At 54.1% G+C, this 18,935-nt stretch overlaps 3 protein-coding genes across 3 annotated transcripts in view; 1 reads left to right on the top strand and 2 right to left on the bottom strand.

Annotated features, from left to right (window-relative positions):
• Nucleotides 1–2,399, bottom strand: part of PPA7 (putative inorganic pyrophosphatase) — a gene marked incomplete at both ends in the record, with an annotated part of 4,726 nt that extends 2,327 nt beyond the window's left edge. The window contains 2 exons of the mRNA XM_009037767.1: nt 4–422; nt 547–714. Of these exons, the coding sequence (XP_009036015.1) occupies nt 4–422; nt 547–714 (587 nt within the window). Of the gene's footprint in view, nt 1–3; nt 423–546 lie in introns of the transcript that reaches the window.
• A 920-nt stretch (nt 2,400–3,319) lies between these two features.
• NAT2 (hypothetical protein) lies at nt 3,320–6,022 on the top strand (the record flags this gene model as incomplete). Its single annotated transcript, XM_009038176.1, has 6 exons — nt 3,320–3,731; nt 3,825–3,993; nt 4,090–4,287; nt 4,360–4,486; nt 4,583–4,620; nt 4,750–6,022. The coding sequence occupies 6 exons, from the start codon at nt 3,349–3,351 to the stop codon at nt 5,551–5,553; spliced, it is 1,719 nt and encodes a 572-aa protein (XP_009036424.1).
• A 2,375-nt stretch (nt 6,023–8,397) lies between these two features.
• Nucleotides 8,398–13,903, bottom strand: AURANDRAFT_71409 (hypothetical protein; the record flags this gene model as incomplete). Its single annotated transcript, XM_009037766.1, has 17 exons — nt 8,398–8,725; nt 8,807–9,460; nt 10,171–10,258; nt 10,879–10,955; nt 11,016–11,044; nt 11,098–11,203; nt 11,246–11,311; nt 11,366–11,426; nt 11,480–11,806; nt 11,860–11,882; nt 11,929–12,111; nt 12,161–12,294; nt 12,351–12,935; nt 13,002–13,201; nt 13,275–13,386; nt 13,433–13,569; nt 13,629–13,903. 14 exons carry the CDS (start codon nt 13,888–13,890, stop codon nt 10,913–10,915), a joined length of 2,268 nt encoding a protein of 755 aa, XP_009036014.1.
• Between the last annotated feature and the right edge of the window lie 5,032 nt (nt 13,904–18,935).

Raw genomic sequence — 18,935 nt, 5'->3', positions numbered from 1 at the left:
GACCAATTGCGGATCTCGTCGATGCGGGTTTGGGGGATTTCATCGATGTGACGCCACTTCGTGGCATCTTTCTCAGCAACATCATCCACATTGACCACCAACAACTTCCAGTCAGTTTCTCCACTATCAACGAGTGCCAAAGCACCGAGTACGCGCACGCGATGGACGGAGCCCCGGCGACAGGGCTTTGAGTTGAGCTGGAGTACATCGATAGGGTCGTTGTCGCCACCCAAGCCGGTGTCAGGGTCTGCAACATTCGGGTCCTCCCAGGTTTGAGCAATAGCTCCGTAATTAACAATTGATTCTCCATATTTGTAGAAGCGCAGCTTATTGTTCGCAACTGTGTCTTGAATTAGAGGGTTGGGCTCGTGACCCTTGTGGATCTCCAACTTTGCATGTGTCATTCGTGGAATCTCACATACCTGCAAGTTTCGACATTTGGCCAATGCAGAATATTAAACGGCGGAAGAGCACAAAATGCACGAGGGGCTGCTTCTCCTCTTCGAAGTAGCCCGCCCAAAACGGTATATCATGCCAAGGCGACACTGTCTGCCCCCGATAAAGGAAGTGGATCCGATGTGCGCGCTCGGTCGTTTTCACCTTTTTTTCGACCTTGAGCCTCCACAACTCGAATGTCTTCGGGTCAATTTTGGGCGTGTACTCCCCCCACGCGCCACAACACAAAACAAAAATAGCTCCCAGTCTAAACGACATTTGCATAATATTACAGTTACTCAGATTTAGGCGTTAACCAAATTTAATCAAAAGGACCGCAACCCACGCCCGGGGGCCGGCTTCCTCGACGCCCCAACCGCGCCGATTCCGTCAGCGGGCGATTAGGTATGGCGGCTCGGGTGTTTCGGGGGGTATATGCCAGTGTGGGTATATACCGGCATATAGCCGGGTCCCTTTTCACATGCCAGGTATTTCGGTTTGGGGCGTCCGTCATCCCGTAGAGGGGTACGGCGCGGCTGCAGGGCTCGGTCGCGACGAGTCGCGCCACGCCGCGCGCCACGCGCGCGCGCGCACGCGTGCCCGGATTCGCTCCGCTCGGGGCCACGCGCCGTCGACTCGGAGCCGGCGCGCAATATCCTAACTAGGATTTATGCTCTTCTGATACTTTCCTCCCTTCCTGTCTTCGTACATTATAATAACCTCGCTGGCCGTTTGTCTGTGCGGTACCGTGCCCGAGTCTACGAGAGTAGCCTCCTTCTTAAGTCAGTTCTAGCACCCACTTACTACTAAGTTAGACTGCCCTTAACCTGCTAAACTACTATCCAGCAGGTGCACTGTCCGGCGACTGTGCTACCTCGCCGAGCCTGGTGCTCCCTGGCACGTCGCTGTGACGCTAACCAGACAGACACCACAGACACAGAAGGGCGCTATGCTCTCCTCCCCCTGCTGGCTGACACTCTTTCAGTTCGCTGTCTATAAGACTTAAAACTGGATTGGGGTGTATTAAGGAAGAGAAGGACAACTAGCAGGATACGCAGTAGGAGCACAGTGGGGTATGATGCACTGAGGATGAGGGTAGAAATCTCTCTATCTCTCTAGCGTCTGGCCTCCAAACGGGCGCTCTTTTTGGAATTTCAAGTTGTTGTTTTTATAAACAAAGTGACGCGCTACTTGTTAGTTTCCATGGCGGCCCTGCTCATGCACCGGGCCCTCCGGTGGGGGGGGGGGGGGGGGGGGGGGCTAGCTTCATATGTCGATCTCGTCACTGTCGGGATCTGTCCATGCGCTGCTCGCCGGTCGTCCCTTGGGGCCACTCACGGGCTTCTCTTGAACTCACCCCAATTCAAACAAGCTCATCAGCGACATCATCTATATCCACACTAGCGCCGTCCCTTTTTACCTTTTTTTTTGGCATAGCCTTTTGGGTTGCCTGGGCTGTTTCCATTTTCAGCCTGATACCTTTGTGCATCGAGTTCACGCTGCTCCATCGCAACTCGGTGTTTCCGGATATTGAGCTTCGGAATCAGCTCGCCCATCTTGCGCATCAGGCCCTTCCGAGATTCAATCTCCACATGACACGGCTTGTCGTCAGAGAAGATTTGAACTCGGATCCGCCCTGGATGAGCTGAAATGTCTCTCGACAGCGCCTTGTATGGCTCGATTATGTGAGTCAGCTTCAAAAACTGGCACACCTCGGACATTTCTTGTACTATGGGATCCTCGCAGGCGTGTTGTATGCTGATGCGCCGGCCCTGTGAGAGACTCTTCTTGGAGTTGATGTTATTTGGCCACAACACCAGGAATTTGCTCTCGTCAACCCCCCCTGCGAGATGCCTCGGCCACGTGATCTTCGTGCTTGGATCGGGAGCAGCGTATTCAATTTCAGATGACGGCTCTATCACCTCCTGTCGTGCGGCTTGCTTCTGTTTCCGCTTCGAAGCCATGGGCGAGGATCAGACAAGAAACAAGTTCTAGCCGGGGGACGGGCCCCTGCACGACGGTCCGGCCCCGGGACGGGGGCCGGGGACGGCGGGCACGGGGGTTCCGGCACGGTAAGTGCGCTCCGGGCACGCGGCCCGGCACGGGCCCGGCACGCGGCACGGCACTCGGCACGGGCCCCCGGGCACGGGCCGGGCACGGGCCACGCGGCCCGGCACGGGCCCGGCACTCGGCACGGGCCCCGGGCACGGGCCGGGCACGGGCCGGGGAGGCCCGGCACGGGCCCGGCACGGGGCCCCGGGCACGGCCCGGGCACGGGCCGGGGACGTGGCCGGGGACCGCGGCACGCACCGTTGTGCAGGGCCCCCTCGGGGGACGCCGGGGCCCAGAGTTCCCCTTCCGCCCACGCTGATTGGCACTGTTTGTGGACATGAAGAATGGGTTGAAAGTGTCTTCATGCTGAGTGTCATCATATTCTTCATGTGTATGCAGTTGCGATAAATTCTTCGCTTTCATGCTTGCTTGAACAATTCTGTTCCATGTCAGTGATGGAAATTGTTGTCTAATGGTGGAGTCGTCGCCACCCAGAGTCGGAAATTGGCCCAGTCTGGAATCGCCCGGTCTGCTGGGGTATGCTACTCCCCCTGGTGGTATTCTGAAGCTACCATCGTACCTGGCTCCTCTTATATCGGCGGCCATGCTCGCCGTTGGGGGCTTTGCGCGTTTCGTGCGGGCTTCGTTCGCGGTCGTGTCCTCGTCGAAACCTCCATATAGCCGCAGCGCTTCTACGCGGACGGTTTTGGACGCGCTGATTTTTGTTGGGAGTCCTCGTAGCCCGAGCTGTCCGCGAGGCTTCCGCGGATGGCGAAAGCAGGCGCTTTGCGGCGCCGAAAGCCGCCCGCGCGGCGCCCCTCCCTTAGCTCCGCTTAATCTGACGCTCATTCTAGTTGCCCAATGGCGCGACCCTGCCTCGTTCTTGCCATCGTTGGAACCATCCAGGGTGCCCTTGCACTGGTGCAGTTTGGCAAGGGGGGGGGGGGGGGGGGCATGCCCTCTGGTGTGAGATATCGGTGTAGCATCTTGCCCAATGGCATGCTTCGGGTCCAACCGCATGATGAACGGGACTCGTTCCATGATTCATTTGGCGCACCTCTACCTCCTGTAGAAATGTCCATCGACGCAAATAGAGTCGAAGTTGCCGCTGGCCTCAAGGACGGCGATTGTGAGGCGTGGAACGTTGTACAACAGCTTCGTGGATCTGCGCCGTATGTGGATTTACATCGAGATAGCACTATGGTTGTGCACCTCTGCAGTGAAGTCATTGACAACGATGCCATGTTCAAAGCAGTGTCCAAGCGAGTATCAAGTGCCATTGAAGATTACATGATTGAAATGGAGAGATGAGTTGTTTTTAATAGCTATATATTCAGGTTCCAGGAAATTATGGACGATTTGGCAACACTGCATGTGCTTGGAGTCAAGTTGGTCATGCTCGTCTCTGTCCGACTTCAGGTGGACCGTCGACTGCTTTTGGGGAAAAAAAACTTAGGCGAAAGGATTCGGGGGTTGAGAGTGACAGGTACAGAAGAGCTCGCAGCGGTTAGGGGCGGAGCGGGGCTTTACGAGTTGTGACTATTTCATCGATAAATCTTCTAGGACCGCATCAGTTTAGACGCAGCATGAGTTCTAGCATAGGTTCAAGTGGAATGCGGCCTCGCACGGTCGCGTGTTGAGGCAGCCCTTTCCCGTGCTCTGCGAAGCGGTGGTGCCTCCCACGGCCGATCCACTATTGGCGTCGATGTTGTTGGTGGGAATGGGTTTGTGAGCGGGAGGCCAGTTGGTGTCATCGACGGTGTCGATACCGGATTCACCGGTGCGGTAGCTACCTGCGTTGTGAGCTTTAGATAATCTGAGATGCGACCATCTCTTAATCGATGCGAAAGTGCTTCAAATATTTCTCTAAAGGCGCGCCTTGTGGATGCGGCCAAGATTTCGAGGCATCTCGACGCTGGTGAAATCGTCCTGCTATCTGCTCTCGCTTACTCTCCCTCCGGGGAGACCTTCAATGTACGCACGGAAGAGATTGCCGCACGTATGGCAACCAGCGTATCTTTTACGACATCCTGTTGCTTTTCATTTAGCGTGCACGGAGAGGATGTGAGATTTGGCTCTCAGAGGTGGCACTTAGGTGCGGCACCTGCGCTGCTTGCGTCTAAATTGATCTTCGTTTGCGATCAGTGTTCTTTTAAGGCTGTTTAAATATTCTTCTGATCTATCTCAAAGATCTATGATGAGAGATTTGATGAGGATAGACCACAATCACAAATATACTCTAGGACTATTCGCGTGGCATAGGTCACGGCTGGCCATGAGCTTGCTTGGAAGGATGTAGACGGCGCTGCTCTTGTGTCCTCTGGCCGACGTGTTGCGAGTCTCCGCCTTGATGATGCTCGCAGGCTTCTCCAGCGCCGACAAGAGCTCGATGACGACGGTCCTGCCGCGCAGATTCTCGATCTTGCTGACTTCTGTGTAACCGCGCTTGAGCAAGGCGTTACACGTGCTCACCTTGTTTCGCCGACAGAAGGTGCATTACTTCGAGAGCTTTACACGCGAGATGGTGCCGGCACCCTTATCTCCAGAGACATCTATGAAGGCATACGAAGTGCTGTACTAAGCGACGTTGATTCATTGCTAGGCCTCATCATGCCTCTGGAGGACGATGGCACACTTGTCCCTCGTTCACGCCCTGAGCTCATCCAGGAGGTCGCTCGTGGCTGCTATTATGTTCTTGCGAGAGATGATCTTCCAATAGCATGTGCGTCCTTGAAACGACTTGACGCGCAAGGTTCACTTGCAGAACTTGGTTGTCTAGTTGTTGCACCCAAATACCGCAGACAATCGAAGGGCGATGCTCTTCTCTCGTACCTGGAGCGTGTCGCGATCGCTTCGGGTGTCAAAAAACTTTTTGCGCTCTCAACGAAGACCATGCAGTGGTTCGTGGAGAGAGGATTCATCGAGGCCACTCTCGCCTCACTTCCTCAAGAACGACGGGATGTCTATGATAGTTCGCGCATGCCAAAAGTTTATAGGAAAGCCCTCAAGGCAGACCGTGATGTCGACGTGGAGGACGCTTTCTGGACTCGACGACACGCGGAGTAAGACGCTTAAGGTGCATGTGAGCTAGCGATCTCGGCATGTAGCAAACACATTTCATGATCCTTTCATCTCCGTCAGCGTAGCGCATTCGATAGAGCCCGATGGCCAACCTCGGACGTGTCCCACCAATCGTCTGGAAGTTGCACAGTTGCCATCAGCTCGCCGACCACCACGTCGCCGCCCTTTAGCTCTCGGCCGCGACGGGCCTTTTGACTCTTCGGAGCGGCCTAGGCATGTCGAGCGCGCCAACAGGGACCATCAATTCACGCCCATAGCCGCCAACGTACAAGGTGGCACACACTGACAGGGTGTTGCCCTAGAGGGACTACGCCAGTGCGCACTGAAGATACATCATGCGACCCCCGACCCGAACCGCCGACCCCACGCTCCCCGAATGCCCCGGTCGATACGACTAGCGCGCAACCGGTGGCCCGACATCGCGGCTCGGCCGGGGCCATAATTCCGAATTCAAACAAGGGTGACTCCTAGATCAGCCAGCCACCACGGCTCAAGTAGCAGGAGCGGCCCCCGGACGCCGGTTCCTGGCGGACTGAGCGTCACGATTAAGCTGGGAGGGCCCTAGGAGCCCCTGGCGCGTCCAACTCGCGCGAACGCGCGTGTTCGCGCGTCGTGGTGGGCGTCTGGGAGCCGTCGGTTTCGCGGGCCGCGAACGCCTCTCGGGTCGAAACGTTGGTTCTTGGCAGTTCCAGATGCCTGGAACGCGTTCCGGGCGTCCTAGCCGATGGAAGAAGAGGTGAGAGCCGCACCGCTGCCGGTCGACCGCGTTCCTCGTCGCTGCCTTGACGTCGGCTCGCTCGTTCTCGATTACGACGTTAAATTTACAATCTTAGGCTGAGCGGAGTTCCTAGGGCTGAGCATTACCGGAATTACCTAAGACCTACGGAGGCCCTTAGGGTGTACGTAAGAGCTCCGACGTACGTGGCATGTCACAGAACATACTCGTGCTGGCCCTGAGGATGGACCTTTGCCCACCTAGCCGCATCAACACCTGCATCACCCTGTGGGTGCTGGTGCTCCACCGCATGTTCTTGCTTCGTTTTCCTTCTCAGGCTCCATTTTCAAGGGCTGCGCTGTGTATTAGGTCTTTTAAAAATCCCATTAACCCTCCTCTCCTTTTGAAAACCCCATTGGAATGAGCACGCTGAAGATCCCGTACAATAGCAGCTATGTCTCCACGGGCAGCAGCATTATTGATCCTTTGCTTCATATCTGAAGTGCGGACTTTGACCATAGCCAACTTTGAACTCAAAAAGAAAATCTGTCGCCTCTGACTATGCTTGTTCTCTGCCAACTGCGGTCGTCACGGGCCCAGCCAGGCCAAAAAACGCGAGGTCACTTTCCGCGACGAATCGGGACGAACCCCGTACGCCTAAATACATTTCGGAGACTCTGAATTCATTTTCGACGTCCTTGGTACCGTGTAAGACGACCTCGCGGAAGCGCGCGCGTGCGCGCGCGGCCGAAAATACAAAAAAAATAAAATAAAATACACCGTCGACGAGCTGCGGTACGCCCCCGGTACCGCCGCCTTACGTGCCGGAACGCCCGGGGACGTGTCCGGGCGCCGGGCCGTGGACAAGGGCGGCTGATTGTGGACACAGGCGTCTAAAATGCGAGGTTTTCTTCAAAGTTTGTCGTCGCTTCGGCATCTTGATGGATTTTTAGCCATCTTTTTTCCAACGACGGGCTGCCTCGACGCGCTGCGGCGCCCCTCGGCGCCCTAAAGCGCTGCGTCTTGCGCCCGCGCCACGCGTGCAAGCTGCCGCGCGGCTGCCCGATCCCCAGGTCATCGTGTGACGCCACGAACACGGTCGCACGGGCCGCTCTGGGCGTCGAAACGGTCTCTCTGGGCACACGGTCGTCGGCGGCACGGCTGCGCAGCGGCCTCGTGGGTGCGGCGCCGCGCCCAGAACGGTCGAGGCCCTTGTCATGATGTGTGGTCCCAAGCTCGAGTGACAAAACCGTCAACACGGGCCCGTGGCGGCGTGCATCCGGAACTTGACGGTGTGCTCGTCGAGGAGCAGCTCGAGCACCGCCAAGCTCATCGACGTCGTCGTGCGGGACCCCATCAAGCTGTACTACGCCTCCTTGGGGTCGCCCAGGGGCCCGGTGCCGAAGGGCTACGGCAGCGGCCAGCCCTACGGCCGGCCGGGCCCGACGACCATGCGCGACCACGGTGCGGCCGCGGCCGGCGAGGACGACTGGCGTACACCACCCGTCGCACGCGCCTTCCACACGCCTCCGGGGGGTCTAGGGGGCGTCTACGCGCCTCGGCGGGGCGCTAACGTACGCGTAAAGTGACCTCGCGGATTTCGCCTGTTCTGGCCTGGCTGGGCCTGCGGCGACCGACTGCCTTGCTTTGACCAAAAGGGCTTCCATAATCGACAAGAGTTATGCAATCTTAACGGTCCGACTCTTCCGTGGCCGTTGAACTCGGCCCAAACCGGTTTGGGAGCTAGGCCAAACCTGTTTGGCGTATGTGAGCCCGCTGAACGCGCGATCCTCGTCGATTTTTGCTGTGTTCATTGCGTGCTTCCTTCTGCGTGTCGCCCTTGGCCTCGGCTCGCGTCCTCGAGGCGCTGTGCGCCGCGCGTGCGCTGTGCGTGACGGTCTGCGGTGTTGCTATTGGGGCGTTGCAGTAGCGGTAGCATAGGGAGGATAGCATAGTCCCGAGTTAGGGTAGCATAGCCCACTGGCAAGGAGCGGAACTTGAATGTAGGCTCCCTAGGTAGCTGGCCTATCGCCAAGCGCACTTTGATTGTCCTTAATCACACTCGCGTTCTGACCTCGATAATCCCCGTTTATCATGCCCTGTTGGGGGTATATAGAGCATGAGGGTTTTTTACTTGCTTTTTAGCTCCGCTCATGTGCTCATGGCCAGGAGGGCGCAGCGCCTCAAATCTCCTGCCGGCGCCTCGTCATGTCTCCGCGGTCTCCCCGGGCAGCCTGGGAGGCCCGGCGAGGCCCATACTTGAGGTTGTCAAGATCCCCGCGAGGCAAAGAGCCTGCGAGGGTCCCAACTGGGTACCGCCCTGGGCAACCAGGTACTGCCAACATGTTGGCAACATCCTCCTGCATGGGCTATGATGGCGGCATTTGGCGGTGAGACTCGCCTGGCTATGGCCTTTGCGCAGAGACCGTGACCAATGCCGATCTATATGGAATTCAAAGAGTAAATCCAAGTCACTCCGAAGTGAAAGCCCTTTCATGAATGAATCTCAAAGAGCAATCATACACCGTGCATCTTCCATTGAAACTGGTCTGACATAGTACGTGGCGCTCGATTGTCGGTCATAATTTCGATCATGCGTAGCTTCATGCTCTCTGTGATACCAGCATCCTTGGTCCTTAACCAGAGCTCAATGCGATACACTGGATGGGAACCCTTCCCACCAGATTTATCAACAACACGCGCACCGCAAATATGATCCTGAGTGTCAATGGTCTCGCCGATTAGACCCAGGACGAGATTTTGCCACCATTCGTCGATCATGTCCCCCTCATTCCCCCGCCCGCTCTTGCGAAGATTCCATTCACCGCCATTAATGTTTGCAGAATCCTCCCATTCGGGCGCTATGCCCTCTTTGAAGATTGAGAAAGACTCGATGAACCGGTCTTGTGGCGGTGATCCGACGCGCTTTCGCGCTTTCCCATCGTAGAACACATCTGAGGGGGGAGGAATATGTTCGTAATTTTTCCAAAAATCTTCGACTGTGCTAAAGCTAAATAATTTTTTCTGCAAGTTGGCCCATTCTTGCTTGGTCATCGTTTTCTTCTCGGAGGTCCGATGCTCCCAGAATGCCCAGGTGTGCTGAGTTGGATGTGAACTCATGTTAGCGAGCCCGCTTGTCCGGACAAGGGATTTGTCCGTGGTTCGTCTCGGCCGGGCCTACAAGTGGAGAGGGGGCCCTGCACAACGGTGCGTGCCGCGGTCCCCGGCCACGTCCCCGGCCCGTGCCCGGGCCGTGCCCGGGGCCCCGTGCCGGGCCCGTGCCGGGCCTCCCCGGCCCGTGCCCGGCCCGTGCCCGGGGCCCGTGCCGAGTGCCGGGCCCGTGCCGGGCCGCGTGGCCCGTGCCCGGCCCGTGCCCGGGGGCCCGTGCCGAGTGCCGTGCCGCGTGCCGGGCCCGTGCCGGTGTTAGAATCCGAGTATGCTAGTATGAAGCACCAGCATAGTACAGCATGAGCATAGCCAGTATAAGGCAGACTTAGCATAGCCAGCATAGGCCAGTATGAGCGTCGCAGCATAGGGAGGATAGCATAGTCCCGAGTTAGGGTAGCATAGCCCAAGGAGCGGAATGTAGGCTCCCTAGGTAGCTGGCTTATCGCCAAGCGCACTTTGATTGTGCTTAATCACACTCGCGTTCTAAGGGCGATATTCGCCGCTTCCCCGTTCCCAGTCTATCCATCAAATATGATGCTGATGCCAGACAGTTGCACGTTGCTGTCTGCTGGAAAGCTGGGGTCTTTTCTGATGTGAGGGCGCTTGTGGAGCAGACAGTACCAGGCCAGCAAGTTGCCGCGCCCCGGCCGAAGCCTCCCAAGATCCGCCAGCCATCTACTGGCAAGCCTCGAAATACGGTATCCTATTCGCCGGCGGACGACGAGGACTAAGTTCCCCCTTTGAAGACGTTCGCGGAGTGGGAATACAAGCCCGTCGTGCTTGCGGGGAAGCGCGCGCGGGCAGCAGCTAGGTATTCCTAGCATAAATTTATCTATTTATTTAGAGATTTATTTCCCAAAGCCGCGAGTAAAAATCTCCTAAGTCCACGATGCGCCCCCGGCCCGTGCCCGGCCCGTCCCCGGCCCCCGTCCCGGGGCCGCGGCGTCGTGCGGGGGCCGTTGATACGCCGTGGCAGGATACATCACCTCTGTGCGGTCGCCCTACGGCTGACTTGGGTTCGATACTCCCCCACGCGCGTGACGAGACGACGGCGGCGGCGGCGGCGACGACGACCGCCCGACCGACCCCCCAAAGTAGGCTACAAGGGCTTCGCCGGGGGCCCGAAGGGACTCGCCCGGCACCCCCCCCCCGAAGCCCAAAATTTTTTCTTAATCCCCCCGTACGCCGGCGCTCGAGGCGGCCTCTCTTGCTGGCAGTCCTCGCACTACCGTAACACCATGACTGACACAGAGCTCGCGACTCATGTCGGCCAGCGATCGGACGATCGGCCAGATCGGACGATCGGACGAAGCCCATTGGACGCACGGCCAATCGCGGTTGGACGCCGGCGTTATCTGCATATGATGGCGCAGCAGTTGAGCCGCCCAGTAAATGCAACCCCCGCGGGGCCCGAGCTGCCACGCGACCATCTTCGATATAGAAATGTGCGTTCTATGGTGACTACGTATCTTCCAGCTGCATCCGCACTTGGTGATAGTTGAACCTATACATGGGCTTCAATAAACGAAGAGTAGGGAAAGGTGAGATACACCCAGCGGTGTACTTTAAGTCCTCGATGCGCTCAAAGAAGCTCTGCACACATTGTGTAATATATCAGGAACAAAGGTTTGAATGCATATATTCACCAGATCAAACGCCTCCAGTTCTCGACGCAGACGGGCGTTTTCTTCTGTCAATTGATGTTCAACCTTCTCGCGCTCTTGCTTCGTGTTATCAGATCCTTCATAGACCCTAGAACTGTTGTGAAATTGATTACGATGGTCGAGATCTTACGTCTGAGCATCCGGCTCTGTGACAATGCCTGGGTGATCTGGCTTGGTGCCGGTCGTGCACGGCAACCTATTTAAAGGCTAGACTCGCTTAATGTATGTGCAGTGAGCACGGTATTCATACTCCGTTTTGTTATTAGTGTCTCGCATCTGAAATTCTACTCTGCTTACCTTCCCAGCCAGACCTGCACGAGTACATCTTAGAGCCTATCTCTGCTGGACGGTAGAATCGATTTACTTTGGCGGTGCAATTGCTTCATGCGATGGTTCTGATGCTCTACAACACATTTCAATTTCTGTACAACAGCCATGAGATCATTTGTAGAGCAACGTATATTCGTCAGTGTAGATAATCCAGCTGAAGGACGATCTCCGCTTTTGATTTCGCGCTTTTGAGTTTGGCCTCGACCAAGATGAGGCTTTTCCTCCTGCAACTGTGTCGCCAAATGTTGGTATTCAGCTGCCTTTGGTTCCAGTTGTTTTTTCTGTGCTCTGCGCAGCGCTACATTCTGAGCTCTAAGAAGCTCAACCTCTACAGTCATGGCATTTTGTTCAGTTGATGTACCTTGTTTTGCTCATTATGAAAATTTGGACAGAGGCAAGAGGCACGACACTCACTTTTCTTTTGGTGCTTGCGTGCCCTAAAGATGCACAGATTTGCCTCTGGGGTGAATTAAGGTGGCTTACTGAGCTTCAGCGGTCCTTAATTCCCTGCACTCGCCACGCGTCTTGGCTAGGGAGTCATCTAATTCTCGGCACCGAGATTCCGCGACACGCGCATTAGAGCAGACTTCTACTACCTGTCTCTGAGTTTGTTCAAGCTGCGTTTTGTATTTGTCACGTTGCGTGCGTGTCACATTGAGTTCAGACCTACACTCGACCCTCAGAAGAGGCAACATACAGGCGTTTTTTTGCATACCTGGAAGCCTTAGCTTCACTGCGAATCGCATGCAGCTGCCCAGAAAGATGACCCGCTCGACTCTGCAGTTCAGTGATGAGTTTATCAGCATTCTTCTCTTTACCGCGCTCAGTGGACTGCGTTACAGCACGCGCCTAGACACAACATCTGCTACAGCATCTGCTACCGCCTAGGGGGACCCTTTAAGCACTTCCTCGGCCGCCACGAATTCGGCCTTGAGCTTGACAAGCGCTTCTCGCAGACCCCGAATTCTTGCTTCCTTTTCTGAGAGTGAACTCTGTAACATTTTCACCCTGAAATTCAGGTTTTGGCCATAATGCGCGTTAGATTTCACAATCTCAGCCTCTTTAAGTTGTGCAGCCATTGCGACGAGATCGACCTTTTGCGCTTCGATCTCGCCCAGGGCCTCGGAACAACGCAATTCAGCACGCTCACGAGCACAATTTGAGACATGCAAGTTCTGTTCGAGCTGTCGATTCTCTTCGCAAACTTGAAGGAGTTCTGCATTAGCATTTTCTGTCTCGTGTACAAACGCTGTGCTATTTGAGCTTGCCGTACTCACCACATTTTCCACATCTTTGATGGATTCGCTTTCTATCGCCTGGACTGCGCTGCGCAGTTGATTTATCGCGGCGTGATGCTCCTGGTATAGTCTTTCAGTTAGACGCTCGATCTCCGCTTTGTCAGCGGCTGCTTCTCGCCGAGCCACCCTTCGGACGTTTTCTAGTCGTTCATCTGATTTCATCAGTGCTTGAGTTTTCTGCTCGACAACTGCCTGTGAATTGAGATCACAAACTCGGACAGTTTTCAATGAAAGATCCGATAATGCTCTGGACCACACCTTCAACGATGAAATGGTTCTGGTTGCGACCTGCTGTAGTCGGGTTTGCACGTGTCGGTCATCCAGGAGAGAAGGGCCGGTGCGACAATTTTCCAATCTGAATGTTGGTGTTAATAGATCCCGGGTGCCACGTTCAGTCATCTTGACAAACTTTTTAGCATGTTCAAGACCGGGAGACTTTGTGGGACCCAAGTGGACATCTGGCATACAAGAGGGAAAGCTTGGAAGCAGACATTGTACGTTGTGCATATATTGTCGACACTGGATTCTTGCGAGCGGTGGCCTGTTCGTAGAATCTGAGGGCACGTCCAAGTTCACATGCGTGAACAACTACCTCCTCTGCACATTTACGAGCATCATTTGTTGCTGCATGTGCATCCCGAAGCTATAGTACGGAGGGCTCCTTTGATCAGTTTTATGTCATAAATGACCTTGTCGGTGAGTTCGATCACAAGGTGATTGGCTTTGGCCAGACGCTTGCTTGTCTCTCCCGTGTCGTTCAGACTAGACTGTGCTAGCGGTGCCTTCTGCGCCGTTTCCAACTGGAGAGCAAATGTCGATAGTGCACCTGTCATCACAGGTTTTGCGCAAAACTAGCATCTTAAAACAATCGACATAGGGCATTGCGCCCATCTACCAAAGTGGAGATTTCACTTTTCGAAGGAGACCGAGGTCCCCCCTGTACGACTTTCACCGGATTATCTGTGCCATTAAGTAGCAGCCGAGTTTCAGCCTCCACGCGGGCTCGATCAGCTGCTGCGAGGACGGCCTCGTGTGAAGCAACCGTGGTTTCAAGGCGCCGTGTCCCTTCCCGTAGCATCAGTACCTGACGACGATCCTGTAAGCTCTGTAATTTGAGCGCAGCCACTTCGTCACAGAGTGAAAGCATCCTTCTGGTAGTTGAATTACCTGCAAACAAGACAATGGAGCACTCTGTAATATGCTGTACACGGAGAAACAAGCCAGCGGACGATAATGATTCCGGGATATTGGAGGCGGCATCAGAAATCTGACTACAAGCCCCCTTTAACTCCAACGCAAGTCTCTGTGAAACATCTCGCTCCACTTTCAATTGCTCAACGTGCTGCTCAAGCTGCTCGCGTGCTTGTTCCGATGCGCTTAGTTCAACTTCTTTGCTCTCTGTGAGATATTGAAGCTCAGCGACATCACATGCGAGCTCACGAAACTTTTGGAAATCACCAACTGAATCAAGCTGAGCTCTGAGACTGACGGTAGAGAAGCAATTGCTTGTCAATAAGTTTTGAGTCCTTGTAATATTGTCTTTCTGACTGCCTGTTAGCAACTTCCGGTCACATCGTGACCCATAAAAAAGTGTTGCACGGGGCAAGACTTTGTTGCGCCCAAAGCCTTGAAACTTCACCAAGAGTGCTTTGGAGCGCGACAAACTGAGCGCGCTTCTCATCTCGAAGCAAGATCAGCCATTCGTCACGTAGATCGCACAGTGCTTCTGCTTTTCTTGTTAGCGTAGCTTTATGTTTAAGCTGCTCACGTACGACCTCGTATTTACCTATGAGTGCAATAGGTTGAGGGTTGAAGATCTGAATACATTCAACAGTAGCCACGCGCGAGCAAAGAGTCGATACGTAGTTTGCATCGTGATGATCTCTCGCTGCAATTTCCCGATAATACGATCATCATCTGATCGTGCCTCAAAGTCCTGAAGACGTTTCCTCAGCAGCTCCTGCTCCAACGCATTGTCACGCTGTGTCCGTTTAAGATCGGCTGCCTGATCCAGTGACTTATTCCTGATGCCAGTGGTAAGGAGGACGCAGCATCCGACCTGAGTAGTTGCGATCGCGGTGAGCTCTTGAAGTCGCATACAATCTCGATTTGCAGCCGCAGACTCTTCCTTTGCTTTGACGAGCGAAGCTCGAAGAGCGGTAGCTTTTGCCGCAGGCAGAGCTCCGCTAAAATTTTCACTCATCTGTGCAATCTTGCGCCTACAATAGTTTTATTCCGATTGGATGCGTGATGCCCGATCGCGTCTTACTGTGCATCCGACGCGCCTATGTTGGGTACGTTGAGGTGTACTCTAGTAACTTGTTTGTGGACGAGGAACTCACTTTCGCGAGCCACTCGAGCGTCATCGCTTGCGGCAATAGCACGGCGATGTGCACGTTCCGCTTCCGCAGCCGCTTCATCGGCGCGAATTCATTGTGTTGCCGACGTTTCACGTGCGGCAGCTCCTTCAACTTCGAGGCGACTTATATCACCTACAGTAATATTCAAAAAAAAAATTGAGGAGCGAAAAGGGCCCGAATGAGCACCACGCAGTCGAGCGAGCTCAGCGACCAGCCGTCGGACCTAAAAATAGAATTGGGCAACGAGGAGCCTTGTGGGCGCAGAGAGAAACTTCATCCCCACCGCCTCCCTCTCGAGCTGCAGTTGCAGCACGACCTTCGGCAAGGGCAACTGCCTCTCTCAATTCCAACTTGAGGACGTCACACATTTTCTCGCTTCGCACTCGAGAATTTCTGGAATCGTCAAGTGCCTGCTGCGCACATGCTGCGCGTCGGGGAGTGCTGCGCAATCTTGTTAGCTCAGCACGCAGTAGAGCGTTATCTCGAATCAATTGTACATGTTCCTCCCGGAGCAACTTTAAGTCTTCTGCTCCTGAAATCGCTGACCTACAAAAAAGAGTCCATTGAAACACCGGGTGAAACAGCTCGGGTGGGCAGGACTGTGCAGGTAGTGATTCGTCTAGTTCAGCCTGGATGCGCTCAACATGCTTTGATGCCCCCTGTTTCCACAGCTCGAGATATAATATGCGACTGCGCATTGTGGCCTCAAGTTCACCAAGTGCATGCTCAGCCCTTAATCTCCCTCTGTTCTCCACCTTGAAAGCTTCATCAAGTATTCCGAGTCTTCGCTTGAGTAGCAGTTCGTTGACCTCATATGATATCGTGCGCTCTCTCAATTCCTGGCATTCAAACTTGAGTATCGAAAATTCGTCCGTGATATCGGATGGATACCCTCCCTCTCTTTTCTTGGTGAGTTCGTTGCAGGTGTCTAATTTGACTTCAAGAATTTCTTTCCGTTCTCGTACTGAGGCCAATTGTCTTCTTAGCCCAGACGACTCTTCTTGGGCATCGTAGCGTCCTTGCATGTGCTCTTTGTAGCACACCGCCAGACGTTGCCTTGTCTCTGATGTCTGTCCATTTAACAGAGTTACCGCGAGGCCGAGTAGCATGCACTCACGCTCTGATTTGTCCAGTGCGTCGAGTGCCTCTGAACTCGTGGCATGGGCCTACATAGGCTGATATATTCCTGGAATCGAACGAAGCATCATGCGCTGAGGCAAACATCGTGCAATTCATTAGCCCATTGGTCATCCGGTAGCTGGAAGGTGCGACGTGTAGGATGTGAACCACCTCTTTGCACGCGCTCCATCGCACATGATTGTGTGTTCTGTTCACTATCCTGCGATCCTTCCTGCACCCCCCCCCTTCGAGCTTTAAAGTTTGACACTACAATACCACCGTATATGAACGAGGTCGATCTTTTTAGAGCCCAGTGGCTGCGGATTGTTGCCTGTGCCTCGTTATTCACTCCAGTGTGTCCGTCCTCCCCATCTGAACGGGTCGATTCAAGTTGGAGATGAGAGTTCTTTGGTGATGTAAAGCACAACGCGTTGTCAGGATGTGTTGGTGTTAATGTCGCAGGAGGAGACTTGAGTCCAGCGACATTTATTTCGCAATTTGAGTGAACAAAGTCACTTGGAGGCTGCGTCTGGACTCTGGTTGCACTTCTCCTCGGGACTTCAAGCACGTTTGACTGCCATCCATTAATACCATTACCTACGATGTTTATGTAGTGCAATTTTGTCTGTGCATTTACGTGCGACCCTTCCATCACCGTTTTGAGAGCGCCGAGTACACTCAGAAATGTCGGCCGCGGTCATACTATCTATCACTCCAAGAGCATCATTAGCGGGCACGCTCACTTTCTCGTTTGCTTTTTGACTCAATGCAGCCAACCTGGGACATGTCTGGGTTAAGGTAGCTATGAGGAAGATCGGACACAGCTCAAAAACTCAGCCTCTAAATGAATGACCCCATCAGAATCCAATCCATGACGTTTGTTTGGCTGGCTTATCTGTTTTTGCAAGCCTTCAGATGTGCCCAGATTGGCGTTGCAAACTTGATTGGCGAATGAGCGGACCATATCAAGGTGTTCGGGCGAGAGACCAACAAATCTGATGCCCTTTTCTGAGATTTGCGTCGAGCTTTCTCGTAGCCGGTGAAGCAGATGAGCTCGCTCCACTTGCAGGTCCTTGATCTGCGATTGCATTTTTGAGCTTGTGCTGGTGCTCAACGAATGTCCTTTGGACTCCTGCAGTACCTACAGACCACCCACAACTTGGCTCCGCTTTCACTTTTGGCTCGAGTCGTGACGGAAATCTCGTTGCGATAGCTTTCAATTTCACGTTCACGGGTACGGAGGGCTGCTTTGAGCCTCTTGTTGCGACGAATTGCCTCAGCTACGCCAACCCCGCCTTGCTGTGCCGCCATATCCAAAAGTTCGCGGTCGTCCGCGAGCTCAGCCTCGAGCCCTGCTATCTCTTCTTCAAGATTTTTTTGCCTTGTTTGTCCTTCCTGCAGACTTATTCTCGCAGAAATCAATTCAGCACGAATATCTTCGTCGTCTGCACCTCTATTCTGCTTGGTAGCCTCATCTCCATGGTGAAAGTCACTCTCTAGCTCTGCAACACGGTGTCTCAAAAAGTCAGCAAGAACGGCCAGTTCAACCTAAGCGAGAGTGATTGACAGCGAGATGAATTCGGTGACATCGCCGATGAACATTTTCAGCATCCAGTCGCTCAGTCTCTGCGCGCTCCTTCTTGAGTTCCAAAAATGCGCGCTCAGCTTTTCCCCTTTCACTGGCCACTGTCGTCTCTCTTAGTTTTAAGTTCTCTGCCACGGCAGCTTCAAGCTTGATGCGAATATTATGCTCGTTTTGTGTTGTAAGACTGCAAGCTTTTTGTGCTGCTTCATTGATCGAATCACGTTCTGCAGATAATTCTTGGATTTGTACAGTTGCTTCTTCGAAGGCCAATCGCAGTTCTTCGATTCTCATAGTCGAGTCTTCCAATGTAGATTCTGATCTATCGCGCATGACAAGCATCTCATCGCGCTCAGCGGCCGTTACCTATGTCCTCTTTTCACACAGATTATAAAATGCATTTCGCGCCAAACATTGCTGTCAGTGCGCCCTGTAGGGTCGCAAGTTGAGACTCGAGAGTCGAGAGCGCTGCTCTGATTCTTTCGTTTTCCTTGTCAGCTTCAAGCAAATCACGTTCAAATGCAGCATACTTTTTGCGATCATCATGCTCAAGGCTGTTTTTGGCACGATCTTGGATCGTCTCACGTAGCACTGAGGTCAACCTATGAATTTATGTGATGAGTGCAACCCATGAGTTCATGCTCATATTGTGACCGATCTTCCTTATCTCTAAGAGCAGTCTCGAGTCGCTCGCGTTCTCTCTCCCACGCTTCACGCTCGCTTTGGAATGTTTCTACCTCGCGCTCGCGATCTTCAGCTTCTTCTCGTGCTCGACTGGCTAGACTTTGCAGCCTTTCAATTTCTGACACCCTGCGTTCATTGTCACGACCGGCGCGACGTTCTTCCGTGAGATCGTTCTCGAGCGATTGCAAACGCTCAGTGAGTTTTTTTTTTTCCTCATGCAGTTCGTAATTCTCGTCCAGCAGCTCGTCATACGTCGGATCTTCCGTCATAATCTTACCAGTATCTACCACCCGTCAACCCGACGGGTTCCAAATAAATTATGGCTACATGTAAACCGAAATCGGAGTGGCTGGGCCCTGTGGCCTGTGCCAGTGGCATATAGGAAATGAGCCGGTAGTGATTGTAGCGCACGCTGCGCCTTCCCTGTACTTTGCAACTCGCAGAGTG

This window comes from Aureococcus anophagefferens (assembly GCF_000186865.1).
Source record: "Aureococcus anophagefferens unplaced genomic scaffold AURANscaffold_7, whole genome shotgun sequence".
Classification (NCBI taxonomy): domain Eukaryota; class Pelagophyceae; order Pelagomonadales; family Pelagomonadaceae; genus Aureococcus; species Aureococcus anophagefferens.
Note: the sequence above shows the minus strand (reverse complement) of the source record. Positions and strands in the feature narration are given on the sequence as shown.